Source organism: Drosophila novamexicana, unplaced genomic scaffold (genome assembly GCF_003285875.2).
Source record: "Drosophila novamexicana strain 15010-1031.04,08,12 unplaced genomic scaffold, DnovRS2.1 tig00004560-arrow-pilon, whole genome shotgun sequence".
Classification (NCBI taxonomy): Eukaryota; Metazoa; Arthropoda; class Insecta; order Diptera; family Drosophilidae; genus Drosophila; species Drosophila novamexicana.
This window is the reverse complement of record NW_020825054.1, coordinates 2,939,167-2,956,744: the sequence shown is the minus strand read 5'-3', so window position 1 is coordinate 2,956,744 and position 17,578 is coordinate 2,939,167. Positions and strand designations below refer to the sequence as shown.

Here is a 17,578-nt window from a genome sequence, read left to right as displayed (position 1 = left end):
TGTTCTTCTAATTTAACGAACCCGACTGTGATCTAGTTCATTTGTTCATTTTATTAAGTCGTTCGATCGAACATTTTCCGAACGATTTGATACAACAAGCACAATTTTCAATTCAAATTGATTAAATTTTTTATTTGGACACCAAAACCATGTGGTCATCGGACGAGCTTATATTCCGCAACTTTACAGAGCTTAAGAACCTTAAATTCGATGACGAAAAGGTATCCACAACAACATCCAGGGAGCAGGTGAGTAATCAACGTTCGTGCTGATGGCTTATAAACAACAGAGAGCAAAAACGATTTTCGTTTCGCGTTTAGCAAAAAACTGAGGATTCGGTTGAGAAGTGCTATGACCGCTTCGAGCAGACACAATTCCTCAATCCTCGCGTGACTCAGCTAAACCGCATACAGCACCAACAGTATTTGGATCTGATGCTGCGCAATCTGCCATCGAACTACGAGTGCTTGGATAGCAGTCGTCCCTGGTGTATCTACTGGATACTGCAGTCGGCGCAACTGCTAAGCTTCACCTTCGATGAGCAGACCCTCGACAGTGTTGTGCAGTTTCTCATCAAGTGAGTTAATTGTACGCCGGCGGTGGCCAGACATAAACTGCTTCTACTTTAATGCTTGCAGATGCCGCGCACCCACGGGCGGTTTCGGCGGCGGACCTGGTCAATATGCGCACCTGGCGCCCACCTATGCTGCCGTCAACAGCTTGTGCATCATTGGCACCCAGAGCGCGTATCGCGCCATCGATCGGGACTCGCTAATTCAATTTCTGTTTAGCGTGCGCGATGCGGATGGCTCCTATCGCCTGCACGTAGATGGTGAGACGGACGTGCGAGGCGCATACTGTGCCATATCCTGCGCCAAGCTCACCAACGTCCCTGAGCCGGTACTGAAAGAATTATTTGCGGGCACCGCTGACTGGATCGCCAGCTGTCAGACCTATGAGGGTGGATTTGGTGGCGCGCCTGATTTGGAAGCGCATGGTGGCTATACGTTTTGTGGCATTGCCAGTCTCGCGTTGCTCAACCAGGCAAATAGGTGTGACAAGAAAGCGCTGCTGCAATGGACACTGCGACGTCAGATGAGCTATGAGGGTGGCTTTCAGGGACGCACCAATAAACTAGTAGATGGTTGCTACTCGTTTTGGGTAGGCGCTACCATTCCAATAACGCAAGCTACGTTGGTTGGCTCGGACAAAAGCATGGATCAGACACTTTTTGATGTTGAAGCTCTACAGGAATACATTTTGCTATGTTGCCAAAAGGCAAATGGAGGTCTGATCGACAAGCCCGGCAAGTAAGTGAAGAGCCCAACGCTGAACCTGTCACCTGTCACCTGTATTTGATTATCCCTTTTTCTTTTACCTAAAGGCCACAAGATCTATATCACACCTGCTACACGCTCAGCGGCGTTTCAATTGCACAGCACTCGGAATCCGCTATGCATCCACAAGTGCTAGGCGACATTATTAACGAATTACTGCCCACCCATCCACTGTTTAACATACCACCGAAATCAGTCGCAGCAGCTTTAAGCTATTTTGCAAACAATTCCAATAAGGATGGCAACGATAGTACCTGGCGAACGGAGAATTAGAGAATATTTGCAGAACCGAATGATGTACATAAACGTTGAAATTTAGTTGGCAATCAAAAATATTATAAATTTCTACATACTACGAACTAAATTTGTCTAAATGAAAATCAATAGCTTAATGTGTTTTAATTATTTACAGCTTATTAAATAACTGCTTAAAACTAAAATATCCTGAGTATATACTCTTCACTGTGAAGCAGCTGTTATATTAAATACTCGAGTTGAATGGCTACGTTTACAAGCGAATGGCAACTCAGTTTTGTATTTTAAACTTACCTGTTGCATTGAGTAGTTGCATAGTTGTCATTCTAGATGTTTTCTAGCCATCGTCGTTTAAAACGCAAGACTCCAGCGGAGGGCATAGATCGACGCGAATATATTGGCCACCTTGTGGACGAATATTACATCTCAACAAACGTCGGTAAGCGCTTGACTCGCTAGCGTCGGCATTACAGATACCAATATCGATAAATCCCTAACAGAGGCCCAGGAGCAGGTAACCGCTAACTTGGCGAACTTTGCCTACGATCCGATTAATTGGCCCCATTTGCACGAAGCCGAAGCGTTGGATGTATTTGTGGCAGCTTTGGATACGCAGAACCCCAATCTACAGCTGCATGCGGTAGCGGCGTTGTGTAATTTTTGCTTGGGTAACGTTTCTTAACAGTCAATATGTAAGGTATTTAATAATTTGTTTCAATTTACAGACAGAAACGCCGCCAAATTTATAATTGAACGTATAGCTATAATTAGAGGCTTGTTCCTGCGCACAGAGCACGCTGATATTGTGCTGCACTGCCTAACACTACACTATCAACTGCTGAGCGCGGGATTGGGTACCAAGGATCAGCTCATAACGCCAGCATTGCTGAAGCGCGTGCAGTACTGGCGCCAGGAATCCAACGACGAACGTGTTATCAAGCTTTGTGTAGTTTTTCTGGAAGATTTTGGCAGCCGCAGCGAAGTTACCGAAATAAACAATGTTCCAGCAGTTACGCCGTCAACTGTGCAGTCAGGCGCAATCCAAACTGCGACAGGTTCAGGTGGTAAAACGCTTCACTCAGCAGGATCTTGAGACATTCGCCCAGTTTACTGGAGACTATAACTTTATACACGGCAAAGACATGCCCGTTGAAGAACGGCGCGTTCATGGTGCCCTGCTTAATGCAGTTGTGGCTGGCATCATAGGCACACAATTGCCAGGACCAGGCACTGTGGTGTTGGAACAAAGCTTCAAGTTCTTGAAACCATGTCGCATAGAAACAGACACCCTGGTGACTGTGCGTCTGCTACAAGCGCGTAAAATAGCCACCGTGGAGTACGAGTGCAGACAGCACGATGATGTGGTCTTTGCTGGCCATGCCAAATTGCTGACACGCAAAGCTGACCCTTAGTTTATGCAAATAAATCAATTTACAATTACTTTTTGTGTATGTATTAATCAATCTATTTCTTGGTTGCACGTTTGCCCTCGCCCTTCTTGGGCGGCGCTTTTCCACGCAGCTTGCGTAAGCGTTTCATTTCCTCCTTAAAGTCCTGATGCTCATCACGAAATAAGCCATAATCGCGCAGATTTTTCATAAGCAAATGAGTTTCCACATGTCGCGGATACCAGTTGACAACATAGTCGCGTTTCTGAATGGGCTCCTCTGAGAACATACGAACAACCTGTACAAAAAAGTCCATTAATATATGTATATTTCATAAATAACTAAATTTAAAAGCTGTATGAAACCTTCATAGATTTGTCGTTTGTTGTGCGCGCCACCTCGCCAAATATGCGATTCGACAGATAATTCATGCGCCGTGCGTACTGTGTCCCGAGCTTAATAAGCTCGCTGTATTTGTAGGACATTTTTAATTTAGCTTAAGTTTACTTATATTAATAAAGCAATTGGGGTTATGTCACTCAGCCGCCACACAAACAAGAAACAGCTGATTAGTGATGGTAACTTATAGTTATCGATATCGATATGCATATCGTGCAACTATTAACACTAACGAACCTTAATTTTTAAATGCTGACTGAATGATATACTACTTATCGATGTTAAAAGATTTTCCATCCATTAATATGCCAGAGGAAATTCCCTTTTAGGAGGATGTAATGTTAAGCAAGAATTTTAGAGCAAACTCCACATTCCTTTATTTTAGTAACTTTTTGCAAATTGGAAGTTTACAAAAAAAAACCGACAAATGCGAATAAGTTAAAGGCAATTCAGTTTTTTTAATAGATCGAAAACGCTCAAAAAAAAGTATTGTTTTGATTGAGTAATGAATAATGCATGGGCTTTAAAAATGAAAAAGTCATCAAACACCCTGTATTTTTGTTGACTTTTTCACTTCAGCCTGACATTTCAAATTCGTCAAATCAACGTTTATTTCTAAATGAAAGCTAAAAGTAACAGTAAATGGAATTGAAAATTGCAGCGACAATTTACCTCTCTATTATGCACAGTAGATTACAATGTTGTCACACCACTTAAATTGTTTTTAAACCGTTTCAATGTTGCTTCGGCCCTTTCGTCTGTTCTCAACATCAACATCATTGCCTATAAAGGACGTTTCCTCGGAGCTTTGTGCCGGGAGCACTTCTCTGGCAATGGTTACGCCACCATTCAGTTGGCTTAATAGAGCATTCGTGCCCAGATACGACGGTTCCCGTGGCGAACCGCTGTGCACCGATACTTGATCTACATGCAGCACGCGAGAGGGCGTATGCGAACGAGAGGATGGAGATGCATTGCCCACAGCGCTGCGCGAGTGTGGACTATTATTGCGTGAATGTTGAAAATCCTCTAAAGGGATTTCCTCTGAACTGCAAAGCAAAGATGTAAGTTATCATAATAAAATCTCTTGAATTAAACGCACCGTGGTCTTGGCATACGCGGACTGCTCTCACGGGAGCGATTACCGGAGCCGCGCGCCTGTGAGTTTTCTCTAGACTGGGAGGAGCTGTGGCTGCCGCCACTGACACTAGGTGAACGATCGCGATCCAGAGCTGTGTTTCCCAGCCGCTGCGACAATGATGAACTGGAGCCGGCATTGGGACTTCGTCGTCGTGAGCGGCTGCCGCTTTCATTCCGTATGCTTAAATTGAATATATACATATATAACTATATAAATATATTCATATCGGATTTACCCCTCTAGGGAGCGATTCTGCGCCATCTGCGTGCGACTTATGCCGGCGCTGTTGTTACCACGCAGCACTGCCGCAAAGCCTGGCACTCGACTCGCTGTCAAATTGGCACCCTTTTGCGCCAGGCGCGTATTGCCACAACTTGTTGAGGTGCCACACACTGGAAACAGCGGCGAGTCCAGCTGGCCGGGAATTTCAATAAGCTGTGCTATTTGATACATTTTCTTCTGACGCGCCTTGCTGCGACCCTTTGTCAGACGCTGTTTGGCCGCCATGCACCGTATATGATCGTCGAACAAAAATTTGGCAGAGAGCTGCGGCGTGCGATTATGGGTGACGCCGCCGCGATGCACTGTAATGTGCAGGCAGCGTGAATCATCCTTGTCACCCTGCACCTCCACATCTTGGAGAAAGCCCACAAATTTGGCCACGCCCCAGCCCAACAGCTTGGCATCGGGCTCCACGAGTATGAGTTGCAGTGCATCAATGACCAGGAAACGCCGCTGCTTAGCATTTTCCTTTGACACAACAGTGCAGGCAATTAGGTCGCTGTTGTCTACCAGGAGTACATTGATTATAATTTGCTAGCAGACATTTTCATCAAAACTTACTCAGATCGAGCACATTCTCCACCTGCACCAGATTTACTACGTTCGTCAGCGGCAGAAGCGATTCCTTCTCATTCAAGAACTTTTGGCACGTGCGACGCAACAGGAAGTATACGCGAATGGCGCGTCGAGCCTTCTCCACCTCACCGCACGGCAGGCGCCGGGTAAAGCCAATGCCTGTTAAAGGCGTGCCCGTTGGCGGCAGCAGAATGTTCGAGTCCATACAAAGAAACTCCACATTTAGCTGTGCCTTGCACATCTCATTGTACTCATCCTCGAACAGATCTAGGAATATGTCCTCCGATTTGTAAAAGTTTCGCAGCACAACCATCGACTGATTGCGGGCACTGAAGAGCAAACCCTGCTGCGTGGCCGTTATGCAGGGCGCCTCATCCGCAACCGGCTTGGTGAAAGTCAGCAGCAGCTCCAAGGCTATCTCAACTGTGATCAAACGTATGCGACTGGCTGCACATGAAGATGAAGAACAATTAATACAATTCGATAATAAACGTTCATGTACGTTTTGTAATGAAGATTGTGTGATTATGGTCTTTCGGATAGTCTTGATGCAGTAGGAATGAGAATAAAAAACTAAGCTGGAACTTTTTAACTTAAAAAAATAATTTTGCGAATTTAACAATTAATAATGAGTATGCAAGGAAGAGATCTAGGTAATCGGACAGTCCATAACTTATAAAATATAAGACCTAATTCAACCCAATTGAAAAATAAAACGTTTACGAAAATGATACAATAATGGAAAATATACCCGAAAGGGTACTAGTGCTTTACTTACATGGTAGGCTGGAATGAGTGATGATATTAAGCAGATGCTCAATTAGCGCAGTCTTATAGCTAAAAGAGCCACGCATGGACTTGGAGAGCACCTGCTCGAACCATTCGTTCTTCATGCCTGTGAACAGAAACGAGAAGAGTTACTTATAAGCAAGTTGTGGTACAGCTCCTAGGGACACATTAGTATGGGGGAATGAACAAGTTACATACCATCTGGTACAGAGTGCCATATTGTGTATACATTATTGTGAATCATTTTTTTTCACACCACACAAAAAAAGCAGTGAAATGAGCATTGCAAAGAGCAGAGAGAGGTGAGAGAGGCAAAGTTAGATGAGAACCGGAGCAGCTGATGTGTAGCTGAATCTCTATATACTTGGTCACAGTCAAACTTACCTCGATTGTGGGACATGGCGTATATGAGGCAGAGTGATAATAGGGCCAGATAATCATTCTCTGTGCAATCGAGTGCCTGTAACACGGTGTCCAGAAAAGGCTTGGCTAGCTCAGTGAAAGCCTGCGTCGATGTGGACTGCTGCAGCATCTGTTTCTCCTCGTCGGTTATGTTGCGCAACCTAGTGGCTGCAGCCTCAGCAACAGTTTCTATGTGCCTGCTTGTGGGCGTTGTGGTCGTCGCAGCTGTTGACTCCACGCCGCTGTCCTCGCTAGCTGCATCGCCGCTGTAGTTTGCCGTATGGCCTATAACCGTGTCCAATGCCTGTTCGAGACTCTCGTGCGGCTCACCAAAACCAGGCACCACCACTTCGCGATGTTCCGTATAGGAGTTGAGTATTTCGGCAGCGCCTTCTTTGAAAACGCTATGGTCACCATTTAGAATGACCCAGGCGAGGGCGTGTACAAGCGGCGCATGATTGACAACCAGAAACACGAGCGATAGCAAATATAGCGCCACAATTGAACTAACACGCGGATTATGCATTTCCTGAATGTCTATGTCCACATTGCGATTCAGCACAGCCGCCAAATTCTGCGTGACCAATGCCAACGAGGGCGGCGGCGGCGCTGGCGTCAACGAGAATATATACAAGGGTACAAACAGCTTGTGCAGCAAGTGTTCAGTGAGAACGGCATTCAGATCCGTGATGTCCAGCAGCAGGATGTCACTCAAATAGTGTAAATGATCAAGATGCTCGGCGACCAAATTGGAAAGCTTCTGTTTTGATTGGTGACTGGCGGGAGAATGGAGAATTATTAATTAAGAACATTATATGAATTTATAGCTCCCTCACTCAATATCTGTGCGCACGCAGGTGTCCAGCTCCAATATGTGCTTGCCAATAAACCAAACCAGGTTGCTGAAGTAGGGCGCCGCCGTTCTGGTACAGATAAAAATATTAAATGGATTGTCTTCCTTCAGGTTTATTCACTTACTTGTCTCTAATAAAACGCAACATGCTCGCATTCTGCACCTTGTACACATTCAGGGAAATTGTGCGCACTGCAATGCGCACCATGGACTCGGGATGATTAAAGAATTTAATAGCCTCCGTGTACAGTGGAAAGTCATTTGTGTGCTGATAATAAAAAACACAGCAAATTAACAGCTTTAAGCATTAATTATACAGTAACACCCACCTCATTGTAGAAAAAATGTATTGTGTGTGTGTTTAGCTTGAGGCTCAGCGTTTTCAGAAAGAGTATGTAATAGCCCATGACATCCTCATCGGAAAAGTCAAATTTGTGCAACATTATAGAATTCACATGGTTGTTACTTAGTAAATAATCTGAAAAATTAATAATTGCAAATCCTTCTTAGCAGCAAATCTCGTAAACTGTAACTGTCAGTTTTTTAAAACTCTATTTATCTAAGCAAAAACTGCATAAATCATATAAAAAGATGTTTAAAACGGAAAACAAAGGGTATAAGGAATTGGAATATAACGATTCAAATTTATGGGTAATTCTAATTAGAACAGTAAAAAGCTATAATAGAAGGGAACTGTTATATGAATGTTGTATAGTAGGACTGTTAACGCATGCAAATAACGGTATATTCTTTGCTCACAACAGAAAATTAGGTTAAGGGATATTATAGAGATGTATCGTAAAATACTTTCAATACTGATGGCAATATACTGTGTAATTCTTATAAATAATTGTTTACATACACAACGATGTCTCATTTCGGATGTTCTCAAAGAGAATATTAAGTGTCTGGAGTAACTGTACGCAAACATAGCTGGAGCCGCCGCTCTTCTGCCGCATAATGTGCAAAAAGTATGAGAGCATGTTCTTCTCCAAAAAGAAGCTGTAAGAACAGAAATAGGAATGCCTCATAATTATATTACACTGTAAGCCGCAACACTTACTCGAACACAAGGGAGTCATGTTGATCGCCCCAGATAAGAATCTCGGCAATGCAGCGCAATGATTCAACCAGCAGACCGCGGTTGCTCTCCGATACCGTTGTGTTTTTTTCCAAAATACTGTACAGGTACTTTAGGTGCTCCAATGACAGTCGATTCTTAGGACGTCCGCCCCAAGGGCCACCAAACCAGCTACGACTTCGAAACATTATGCGAGTATTAAAAACACTCTGTCCCAATTGCGACTGGGTACTCTCAATGCTAATAATAGAATTAGTCTATAACCATTTTAGTCAGAACACAAAAGACCTCACAAAATATTTCATTAGCACTCGATGAAGCTGGAAATTCCAGCACTAGAACTCACTGAGAGCCCACGATATAATGTAAGCTTGCCAAGTGGCACGTCACATAAACGAAACTAATTTTGTAAATATATGCAAAAAAAAAGGATTTTAATTTTCAACAAACGATTCTTCTTCTTGCGTTTTCTGTAAGACGACAGCAGGTGTCAATGTCAGCTGTTGCTCAAACGCGTGGTCACACTGTTGCAGTTCACTACATATGTGTACACACTGACCCAAACAGCTGAAGAGCAAAAAATGCATACCCATTTTATTTGCAACTTTATTCTGAGAATTTAACAAACATGACACAGCTTTTCATACTAACTATTATTCTGGTTAAAATTAATGGAATACGATCCCGAATTGGGATCCTGTTTCATTTGAAAATTTGCGGTGGACAAGCCAAAGGGCTTTAATATCATATCGCCCAAACCCTTTAAGCTGGACATCATTTCGGTCTTGAGCTTCTCATTGCGCTCATTTATATAGGCAGGCAGACGTACTTGGGCCTCGCGTGCCTCACGCTGACCTGGATCAATTTCATAGACACGCTTGTAATCGGTGAGCGCCTCATCCGGTCTGTCTTCCTGCTCGTACAGCTTCGCACGTCTATGGACATTTTGTTTAAATATTTTTATTTAGCTTGTTAAATTAAATACTTACCGCAACAACGCGCGCACATATTCCGGATAGAGTTCTATTGCCTTCGTACAGTCATAAATGGCTGATTTGTTGGCTTCCAGCTTCATTTTGGCCGCTGCGCGATTGCCAAACAGCACAGCACGCTCCTTACTATTCGTGGAGGGGCAAATATTCAGGGCGTCAGTGTAGAGCTCAATGGCACGTTCGGCCTGACCGTTTTTGAAGAGTTCATTGCCTTCCAGTTTCAGTTTGTCGGCCTTTTCTTTGTTTAGGGCCAGCTCCTCGGCGCTGAGGTCTTTCTCTCGCAGCTGTAGCTCATCCAGGCTAAGTTCTTCATCGTGATGAATCAATTCTAATCTATCACTATTATTTTCATCGTTGTCATCGTTGTTGTCCTTGTTGCCCTCTTCTTTGCCACCCACGGCGCCAGCTTCATCATCTTCCAGACATAGTTTGCTGTTCTTTTCTATAATATCGTCAATCAATTTGTCTTGTTTCGGAGAATTTGTTGTAACTTTTTGTATGGACGGCACTGGCTCGCTGAGCGCATCCTGGAATTCTTCATCGGTGACATTCTTTTCTGCCATGTTGTTACCTAGTTCTAACTTCAATTTGTACTCGAAATTTCGATCGCAAAATATATTTGTTATTGTGCGTTGCAGTTTTAGTTTTAATATTCACAGTGTGGACACACTGGCAAACAACGCTGACTGTTGCATTATTTATGCTATAATAGTACAGCAGCACTTAACAAGAGATGACAGTAATTTACAACGATGTTCAGTAAGTGAAAATTTGTTTGGTGTTTTGTCAAGAAACCGTAATAGTCTGAACTGACATTCATAATATTCAATTTATTTCCAATTGCAATAAAATACTTTTTTTAATATATGAAATCACTTGCCTTGACCAAATAGTTGCGCTAACTGCTGTTTGTCATATTTAACCAATCTAAGTGCGGTCACACTAATTCATATGTAAACATCGAAATGGTTGGCGTTGACCATAAAAATGCGCCACTTGTTGTGGACATTGACGCACATACGTTGACGGAATATGTACCAGCTAAGCCATTGGAAAGCAATCTCGAAGTGGTCTTTGGCTCCGCAGAGCAGGTCAGTGCACACAATTTTCGTAAGAGTTTTTTTAAACAATAATGTTGCAGGGTTCACTCAGAGCACGATTTGAGCCATGTGCTCAGCTGAATTGCGGGAATACCTTGAAATTTCCCTTTGCACGTGGTGCTTACAAGCCTACAGCAGTGACCATAATTGATGCCCAAGTGCTTGTGGTCGCTGATGCAGCTACGGAGACGAAGCGTGTTGTGGAGCTTACGCTAGACACAGCAGCCCTTGGTGAATTGGACTATGCGCCCGGCGACACAGTGGCCATATTACCTAGCAACGCACCACAGATTGTGGCGCAGCTATTGCAGCGCCTGGATTTGAGCGAGCAGGCGGACAGCGTATGCCATTTAAGCCTTGCCTTGAACTGCGCCAAGAAGAGTGCCAAAGTTCCCGGCCACATACCAGCAACAACGACGCCACGCGAGTTACTAACACATTGTCTGTCGCTGCACGCAGTTCCACAAAAACAGTTCCTTAGCGCTTTAGCGAGCTGCACCAGCGATTCGAAAGAACGCTCTTTTCTGGCTACTCTGTCCTCCAAGCAGGGCGCCGCACACTATCAGACACTCATTTTGGAGCGTGGCTTATGCTTGTTTGATCTGTTGGAGCTATGCACCACCTGCCAGCCAACGCTGGCCTTACTGGTCGAGCATTTGCCACGCCTGCTGCCACGCCCGTATTCCATAGCCAACAGTCCATTGGAATGCTCGCAGCAGCTGCGCATCATTTACTCTATACGCGCGAATAAGGCGGGCGTCACGACCAGCATGCTGGAGGCCAAGCGTGAATTGTATCGGGAGAACCAGCAACCAGTCCAACTATACATTTATCCACGCGAACAGAATGCATTCCGTTACACGGACCAGGAGCTGAGTGGCAATCAAATACTCATAGCTGTGGGCACGGGCTTGGCTCCTTTTCTAGGCTTTCTGGCGCACAAGCAGTTGCATAAGGAGCTAGCGACAGGTCAAACATGGCTGTATGTGGGCGCCAAGACGCCGCAGGCCCTGCTAAAGCAGCAGCAACTGCTTGCCTGGCAGAAAGCCTCAATCCTACAGAGTCTACGGCTGTGCTATTCCCGACACTCCACAGGAGAGCAGCCAAAATATGTGCAGCAATTGCTGGAACAGGATGCCCAGCAACTTGTGGAACTGATGCAGCAGCCCACAACTGTTTTATATGTGTGCGCCGACGGTGCCAAGATTTCCAAGTGCATCGAAGACGGTCTGCGACGCTGCCTGCAGCTTGGCTTAAAGCTGGACGAGACGGAGGCCACACAGTGGCTCAAGGAGATGCGGGCGAAGGGCAAATATCGCGAGGATATCTGGTTATAATATAAGTAAGATCTATATTTAACATGCATTTTAATCCAAATGGTAAATGCAAAGAAATAAATATGATGCTCGCAGGCGAATGCAAAATTTAAAGAATCTTGGTGCTTCGGGCGATTGGTTTGGATTGCATTATTAAAAGGGGGTTTAACAGATACCTAATATACATATCTTTAAAGTAATTGGTAATTTTTAAAACGCATACAAAATTATGCTTCGGGCCAAAATCGCTTCACTTACCTAAGAAAACTGGACGTCTTAATGATCAGTTTGATAGTAAAAAGCGCCAGTTAAAAGCAATTAGAGATCAAAATGCTTTGGTCGAATAAGTAAATAACGATATATTTAACAACACAAAATAAAAATTACAGTGCAAACTAAAATAATACATACAAGTTGTGCGTATAAAATTGTAAATAATCGTACGCTCAAACGACGGTGTGTGTATGGGTGTGTGTAGATTAAAACTAAATATATGCATACTATCAGCTCGTAATTGTTAAAAATAAGATACATATATAATAAATTGCAAAATATAATTATAATAATGTATTTCAATGAAATGTTTAATATACGATTACGACTTAGGTAAGCAATTGCAAAAGAAATGCATTCAAAACTGCTTGCGTGGAATTATGTGCAATATCATCGGACTAAAATAAAAACAAAAAAATAATAATAAGAATAAAACCTTTTGATGAAGTACACAATATTTGTAAAGTTCTGCGGTAAGTATTTGTATGTACTTATTTAATATTATTATGTATATCAATCAGCGTAGGTAATATGCATAATGTGTATTTTAACTACATTTAAATTGAAATAGCGCCAATTGTTTGAATGTATATTATGTAAATGTATATATCTATATCTTTGCTTGCTTTTATAAGTTATTAATATAACGGATTAAGGATTTTATCAAAAATTTTCCTGGATGACATACAGTTTTCTTATAGTTCAATAATGTATCTTTTTCTCTTTACAATTGCAATAAAAATTCCGTATAAAAAATTTATGCTACTTTTTAAAGACTTAAGTTTCGCTTCGCTTCGTTTCGTTTCGTTTAATTGTAATCATTGCCTTTAGTTTTATTCTTTTCGTTATTTGTTTAAATGCGCTTTCGATTATGTTTGTTTGGGTATGTCTGCGTTAAGTGCCAACTGGCTCAGAATACTTTTCTAGATTTTTTCATCATTTCTTCATTGTCCAAAATACTTTGCGTTTGTTGCCTTGCCTAATAATACGCTGTCGTTAAGCGATCTAATCAAAATTAATGTTTTTTATTTAAGCTCTAAATGATGCACAAATGCATGACAAGTACTTATTTTCTGAATGTTATTTCTTTCTTTTCAAATTGTGCACACCCTGTAATTGCAATGCAATACTTTAAATGAAAGTATTGTCAAAATGCAAACGTTTCCACTTGTCACATTTATCGTTACAATCACAGGGTGCACTTTGCAACCAATTCAAAGAGGTTCTTTAATTTAACTATGACCGTTATACAGCAGCAGTCGTTGGCTGCTAACGTTGCGTATGGAAATATGTGGCGGGCCATTGTGTGTGGAAATGTATAAAAAATGGCCGCTCACTACTAAGCTATTGCATAAAATTGTTTGTTTATATTATACAATGTATATAACAAGTAAAGAAAGCTAAGCATCGGCGCACCGAAGATGTTCATACTCTTTCCAAGCAAAACCAGTGTTGTACAACATTCATTGCCAATTGCAAAAGTCAGCGACTAGTTTGTCAAATTTGGGTACTGGCAGTTGATTTTCAAATTTGGAAAGAGCATTCAAATATTTCAACTAAAGCGAAAAGGCCAAAACGTAAACTCGTTGATTATTTCGGCTAAGGTATACGTCAAATATTGTGGAATTAAACATTTTCCTTTCACTTATCTTCCACTCTACCTGTTCCTCTCCCTCTCTCACTGTCTCTCTCTCTCTCTCTGCTATTTGTATTTGGCATTCGCGCGAAAAATATCCAATGGGAACTACCTAGGTATATGGTGCCTCGTCCTACATACTTTTGTATACAATATATGCTTATGTATTTTCCCTATATTGAATTATCATCATTTTTGACACACACATTACCGTTAGATAACAGCATAGCGCATTTCTATAGTTCAATAGCATTTCATTTGTGCGCTACGTTTATGGCAATCAATTAATTTTTTGTTTTTCTTTTCTTTTTTTTTTAATTTTGACAACTTTTTGGAATAAGGTTCTGTTTCTTTTGTTTTTAGTTTGGATAAGCCTATTTTTCTTACGTTTGTACTAATTTAAATGGAATATAGAACCATCTCAACATTTGAATTTGCTTGGAAATATCTTCTGTTTTCTTTTCTCTCTCTCTCTCTCTCTCTCTTTCTCTCTAGTACATTGTTTTTGTAGATAATGCTGCCAATTTGCTAAGATTTGTTTATAAGTATATGTAGCTAGGAAGTTTTTGTTGTCCTTGTTGTTGGCTTTACTTGTATGGTTTGTTGTTGTTATTGTTGTTGTTGTTGTTGTTGTTGTTTTTGTTGTTGGTGGTGTTGTTTGTGTCACTCACTGCTGCTAGCTAGTCCTAATGGCACTTGTTACACTCGTTTCCACTTGTTACATTTTAACGATTTTTCATTTGTTTTTGTTTTTGGTAATTTACAACAAGTATTGCATGTTTCATTTGTTTTTAGTTGTTGCACTTAGAGACTACGACGAATTTTATGTAGAATTGCATAATGCAGCTTTGATAAAATCGCTTAAATCACATTTATGTATATGTATACACTATTTTAACATTTATGCATCTAATGTCCACTTAGTATATATATTATATTTCAATAGTTTTATATCAGCTGTGTGCGAAATATAATTTAACTATTGTATGCTTTCGTTAACGTAATTGTATTGCATATGCCCGCCGGGGCATACACAGGGGCACACTCAGCCAGTCGTCATATATATGTGCTTACACAAATACATATATTTAGAAATGTTTTCTAGTTGTATGCATGAATATCGTATGTCTCAGGCAAAGTAAAATATAGTAAGCAAAACAGTCGAACAACTGTAAACCGTCTAATCTATACCAAAAAGAAACTTCGTAAGCTGCTTTCTCATCTGCGGCTGCTGTGACGTCACTTCTTTGCACCTTCTGTTTTTCGTTCGACTTGTTGTTGTTGTTGTTGTAGCGGTGGTTGTTGTTGTTGTTGTTATGATTAGCGATTAGCGGCCTTGTCCTGCAATTAGAGATGCGCATATTGTTATTGCTGTTGCACAAATGTTTATCGATTGCAAATTTGCCTGTGACTCAGACCTATGTATTTAAATTGCTTTTAGTATTTAAATATGACTCAGTCTTTAGCATTTTAAATCCAATATTATAGTATTTTGCATAGTGAATTATTTTCCGCCCAAGAGTGTCCGAAAAATGTCTAACGGGTATTCACGACTTGAAGGGAAATGTACGGTTGGGAGAGTTCTCACTGTATTTTTGTTTCACAGCAAGCAGTATTATTCTAATCGAAAATATTATTCAAGCTTTTAACGCGTGCAAAAAAGATTATCATCTCGAGTCCGTAAATTATGCCTAAGCCCCGAGACTGACAATCGATATTAATCTATTTTAAAACAATAAAGGAGATATCAAATAAACTCCAACTGGGAATGGAGTATGAAACAATATGAAATGGCTATCTTCGCCGAAAATTAAACATCGGAATAATGCTAGTAAAAGCTGAATTTTATTAAGTAGAAAATTTCCATAGAAAACTCTCCTCTCTCTCTCTCTCTCTCTCTCTCGCACAGATTTTTTCTAACATGCTATATAATATATTAGTGGGATATTGATAAACAAAAGTTATTGTTATAGAAGAAATTAATTTTCAACCATTCGTTTCTATGTCAGCTTTATAATAGAGGGATCCGATGAAAATAATATGTTTGCTTTATTTAAGCATTATTATTATAGTGAAATTAGTAAATGACGAGTTTGGTCAAGATATATACTATATGTTATGTTATGCTATGGGAGTAAAACAACAAATTTTAATGGTTTTTATTCATGAATTAAAATTCCTCTAGCAGCTTTATGATATAGTGGTCCGATGCAGCCGGTTCCGACATACATACATATGTACTGCCTGCAACAGAAAGTCGGACCTATGCAAAGTTCCACGATGTGGCTTTAAGCCTGCCTTGAAACAGACACGGCTATATCAACACAGCTTTTTAAATTGATCAAGAATATATGCCTTGTAGGATCGGAGATGTCTCTTACTTTGTTGCATGACAACATTAAAATATCCCCTACAAGGCAAGACAAACATATACAAATCTTGTGGCTGTATCTTCAATAAGATATAGGTTGGAGAGGAGAGCATATATATGAGAGGTTTGTTATGGGCAGATGAGGGTATGGGTTGTGATAGGGTATATGGGTTTGCTGATGCCTCCTTCTGCCTGCTGGAAATTTCTACTGACTATTTCAGGTGCTGCCGGAAAGCTCTTGTGCAGTTTGCTCAACTCTAATCAGGGTGTAAATATTTGCAATGATGTCTGCACAAACAGAAACCATCGACTGAAATAAAAAGAAGGTGGCATAGCATATCTATACATATGTACGTATGTATGTATTGGTACATGTGTACACTTGAACTCTATTCCAATTAACATTTTGACCTTTATTAATTGCGATAAACATTGCATAATGTCCATGAGCTCTAGCTGCGCACACACGCAACAAAGCAATCGACATGTGTACTACAAATTTTATAAAAAAAAACTAAGCAAATTCGAACATGCCAAATAATCACTTCGCTTGTCTTATCACATTTCGCTGTTTATCAGTGTGATTAGGATACTCAGAGCTGATTAGGCTGGCGGTGCCCAAAGAAGAACAACAACAAGGCACATATGAAATGAACTGGAACTATAAATAGATACAGACACGGCGAAGGGCAATGCTGTGCAAGAAGAAGCAGAGCTTTTCTGCACTCCAATTGGCCGCTGGGTACACTGGTTACTGTTTATGCAAGCGTTGCGCTTATCTGTTTAATTTTGCATAATTACAACAAATTCTTCCTTTTTGCGATTTGTAATTATTATTATTACTTTCAGTGGGTCGCAAGGCGCAACAGGTTTGTTGTATTAGCGTGTGTATCGCATACAAAACACAAAAATGTTGCCTTGTTATTGTTATTCTGCTTATTGTTTTTATTATTAAAGCGCTGGGAGCGCGTCACTGGCGTATGCAGCCAATTATCAGCGCAATAATTGTGCGGCTGTGTGTGTGTGTCACATATGCACATACATATGTATGTATGCATGTACATATGTGTGCATTTATCGGCATGTGAAGCGCCCGCGCTAAAGTCACGCTTAAATTTCAATGAAAAACCCAGCGACATTTGTGTCCGTGCCACTCGACTCCCATTGTGTTTTTGTTATATTTATAGTTGTCCAGATAAGACAGATGCGCTCGTCTCGTATTTTCACAGCTACATTTTCTTCACAATTTTCCATTGACGAAAAATGCACGGGAATGGATTGAACAATCAACATTTAACTTTCAATATTCTCATTCTATGGGACTACTATATTTTTTTTTTAGGAAGTATCGATACATTTGTGAGCCACTTCCCTTTCACATAGGAAC

General features: G+C 41.1%; 6 protein-coding genes across 9 annotated transcripts; 3 read left to right on the top strand and 3 right to left on the bottom strand.

The window, feature by feature from the left end:
- The first annotated feature begins 73 nt into the window (after positions 1-73).
- Positions 74-1,709, top strand: LOC115770820 (protein farnesyltransferase subunit beta). Its single transcript, XM_030716242.1, has 4 exons — positions 74-248; positions 321-577; positions 639-1,310; positions 1,385-1,709. Exons 1-4 carry the CDS (start codon positions 150-152, stop codon positions 1,608-1,610), a joined length of 1,254 nt encoding a protein of 417 aa, XP_030572102.1. The 5' UTR covers positions 74-149; the 3' UTR covers positions 1,611-1,709.
- Positions 1,710-1,892: 183 nt separating this feature from the next.
- Positions 1,893-3,065, top strand: LOC115770645. Its single transcript, XM_030716007.1, has 4 exons — positions 1,893-2,031; positions 2,093-2,260; positions 2,318-2,538; positions 2,627-3,065. The coding sequence occupies exons 1-4, from the start codon at positions 1,923-1,925 to the stop codon at positions 3,002-3,004; spliced, it is 876 nt and encodes a 291-aa protein (XP_030571867.1). The 5' UTR covers positions 1,893-1,922; the 3' UTR covers positions 3,005-3,065.
- Positions 3,017-3,542, bottom strand: LOC115770644 (28S ribosomal protein S33, mitochondrial). Its single transcript, XM_030716006.1, has 2 exons — positions 3,346-3,542; positions 3,017-3,278 (listed from the first exon to the last, which is right to left on the bottom strand). Exons 1-2 carry the CDS (start codon positions 3,463-3,465, stop codon positions 3,057-3,059), a joined length of 342 nt encoding a protein of 113 aa, XP_030571866.1. The 5' UTR covers positions 3,466-3,542; the 3' UTR covers positions 3,017-3,056.
- On the bottom strand, positions 3,375-8,964 carry LOC115770643 (protein CLEC16A homolog). 4 transcript variants are annotated; one of them, XM_030716003.1, is made up of 14 exons: positions 8,797-8,964; positions 8,486-8,743; positions 8,285-8,424; positions 7,752-7,900; positions 7,548-7,690; positions 7,406-7,492; positions 6,552-7,345; positions 6,366-6,368; positions 6,157-6,273; positions 5,364-5,825; positions 4,756-5,308; positions 4,482-4,700; positions 3,617-4,428; positions 3,375-3,448 (listed from the first exon to the last, which is right to left on the bottom strand). In XM_030716003.1, exons 2-13 carry the CDS (start codon positions 8,689-8,691, stop codon positions 4,104-4,106), a joined length of 3,198 nt encoding a protein of 1,065 aa, XP_030571863.1. In that variant the 5' UTR covers positions 8,692-8,743; positions 8,797-8,964; the 3' UTR covers positions 3,375-3,448; positions 3,617-4,103. The 4 variants fall into 4 exon arrangements, with proteins under 4 accessions (XP_030571863.1, XP_030571862.1, XP_030571865.1 ...); XM_030716002.1 differs by having other exon boundaries at positions 8,486-8,964; XM_030716004.1 differs by lacking the exon at positions 3,375-3,448 and adding an exon at positions 3,486-3,545 and having other exon boundaries at positions 8,486-8,964.
- Positions 8,965-9,091: 127 nt separating this feature from the next.
- LOC115770740 (tetratricopeptide repeat protein 1) lies at positions 9,092-10,220 on the bottom strand. Its single transcript, XM_030716142.1, has 2 exons — positions 9,493-10,220; positions 9,092-9,438 (listed from the first exon to the last, which is right to left on the bottom strand). Exons 1-2 carry the CDS (start codon positions 10,056-10,058, stop codon positions 9,150-9,152), a joined length of 855 nt encoding a protein of 284 aa, XP_030572002.1. The 5' UTR covers positions 10,059-10,220; the 3' UTR covers positions 9,092-9,149.
- Positions 10,221-10,340: 120 nt separating this feature from the next.
- LOC115770739 (methionine synthase reductase) lies at positions 10,341-12,397 on the top strand. The gene is made up of 2 exons (XM_030716141.1): positions 10,341-10,586; positions 10,637-12,397. Exons 1-2 carry the CDS (start codon positions 10,461-10,463, stop codon positions 11,930-11,932), a joined length of 1,422 nt encoding a protein of 473 aa, XP_030572001.1. The 5' UTR covers positions 10,341-10,460; the 3' UTR covers positions 11,933-12,397.
- Positions 12,398-17,578: the final 5,181 nt, after the last annotated feature.

Coding starts and splice junctions, on each gene's coding strand:
- LOC115770820 (XM_030716242.1), top strand. CDS start 150: ATGTGGTCATCGGACGAGCTTATATTCCGCAACTTTACAGAGCTTAAG. Junction 578..638: donor GTTGTGCAGTTTCTCATCAA/GTGAGTTAATTG, acceptor TAATGCTTGCAG/ATGCCGCGCACCCACGGGCG. Junction 1,311..1,384: donor CTGATCGACAAGCCCGGCAA/GTAAGTGAAGAG, acceptor TTTTACCTAAAG/GCCACAAGATCTATATCACA.
- LOC115770739 (XM_030716141.1), top strand. CDS start 10,461: ATGGTTGGCGTTGACCATAAAAATGCGCCACTTGTTGTGGACATTGAC. Junction 10,587..10,636: donor TCTTTGGCTCCGCAGAGCAG/GTCAGTGCACAC, acceptor ATAATGTTGCAG/GGTTCACTCAGAGCACGATT.
- LOC115770643 (XM_030716002.1), bottom strand. CDS start 8,691: ATGTTTCGAAGTCGTAGCTGGTTTGGTGGCCCTTGGGGCGGACGTCCT. Junction 7,691..7,751: donor TACATTTTTTCTACAATGAG/GTGGGTGTTACT, acceptor TTTTATTATCAG/CACACAAATGACTTTCCACT. Junction 5,309..5,363: donor GGAGAATGTGCTCGATCTGA/GTAAGTTTTGAT, acceptor TACTCCTGGTAG/ACAACAGCGACCTAATTGCC.
- LOC115770740 (XM_030716142.1), bottom strand. CDS start 10,058: ATGGCAGAAAAGAATGTCACCGATGAAGAATTCCAGGATGCGCTCAGC. Junction 9,439..9,492: donor TATGTGCGCGCGTTGTTGCG/GTAAGTATTTAA, acceptor AAATGTCCATAG/ACGTGCGAAGCTGTACGAGC.
- LOC115770645 (XM_030716007.1), top strand. CDS start 1,923: ATGTTTTCTAGCCATCGTCGTTTAAAACGCAAGACTCCAGCGGAGGGC. Junction 2,261..2,317: donor GTTGTGTAATTTTTGCTTGG/GTAACGTTTCTT, acceptor TTCAATTTACAG/ACAGAAACGCCGCCAAATTT. Junction 2,539..2,626: donor AACGTGTTATCAAGCTTTGT/GTAGTTTTTCTG, acceptor CTGTGCAGTCAG/GCGCAATCCAAACTGCGACA.
- LOC115770644 (XM_030716006.1), bottom strand. CDS start 3,465: ATGTCCTACAAATACAGCGAGCTTATTAAGCTCGGGACACAGTACGCA. Junction 3,279..3,345: donor CAAACGACAAATCTATGAAG/GTTTCATACAGC, acceptor TTTTTTGTACAG/GTTGTTCGTATGTTCTCAGA.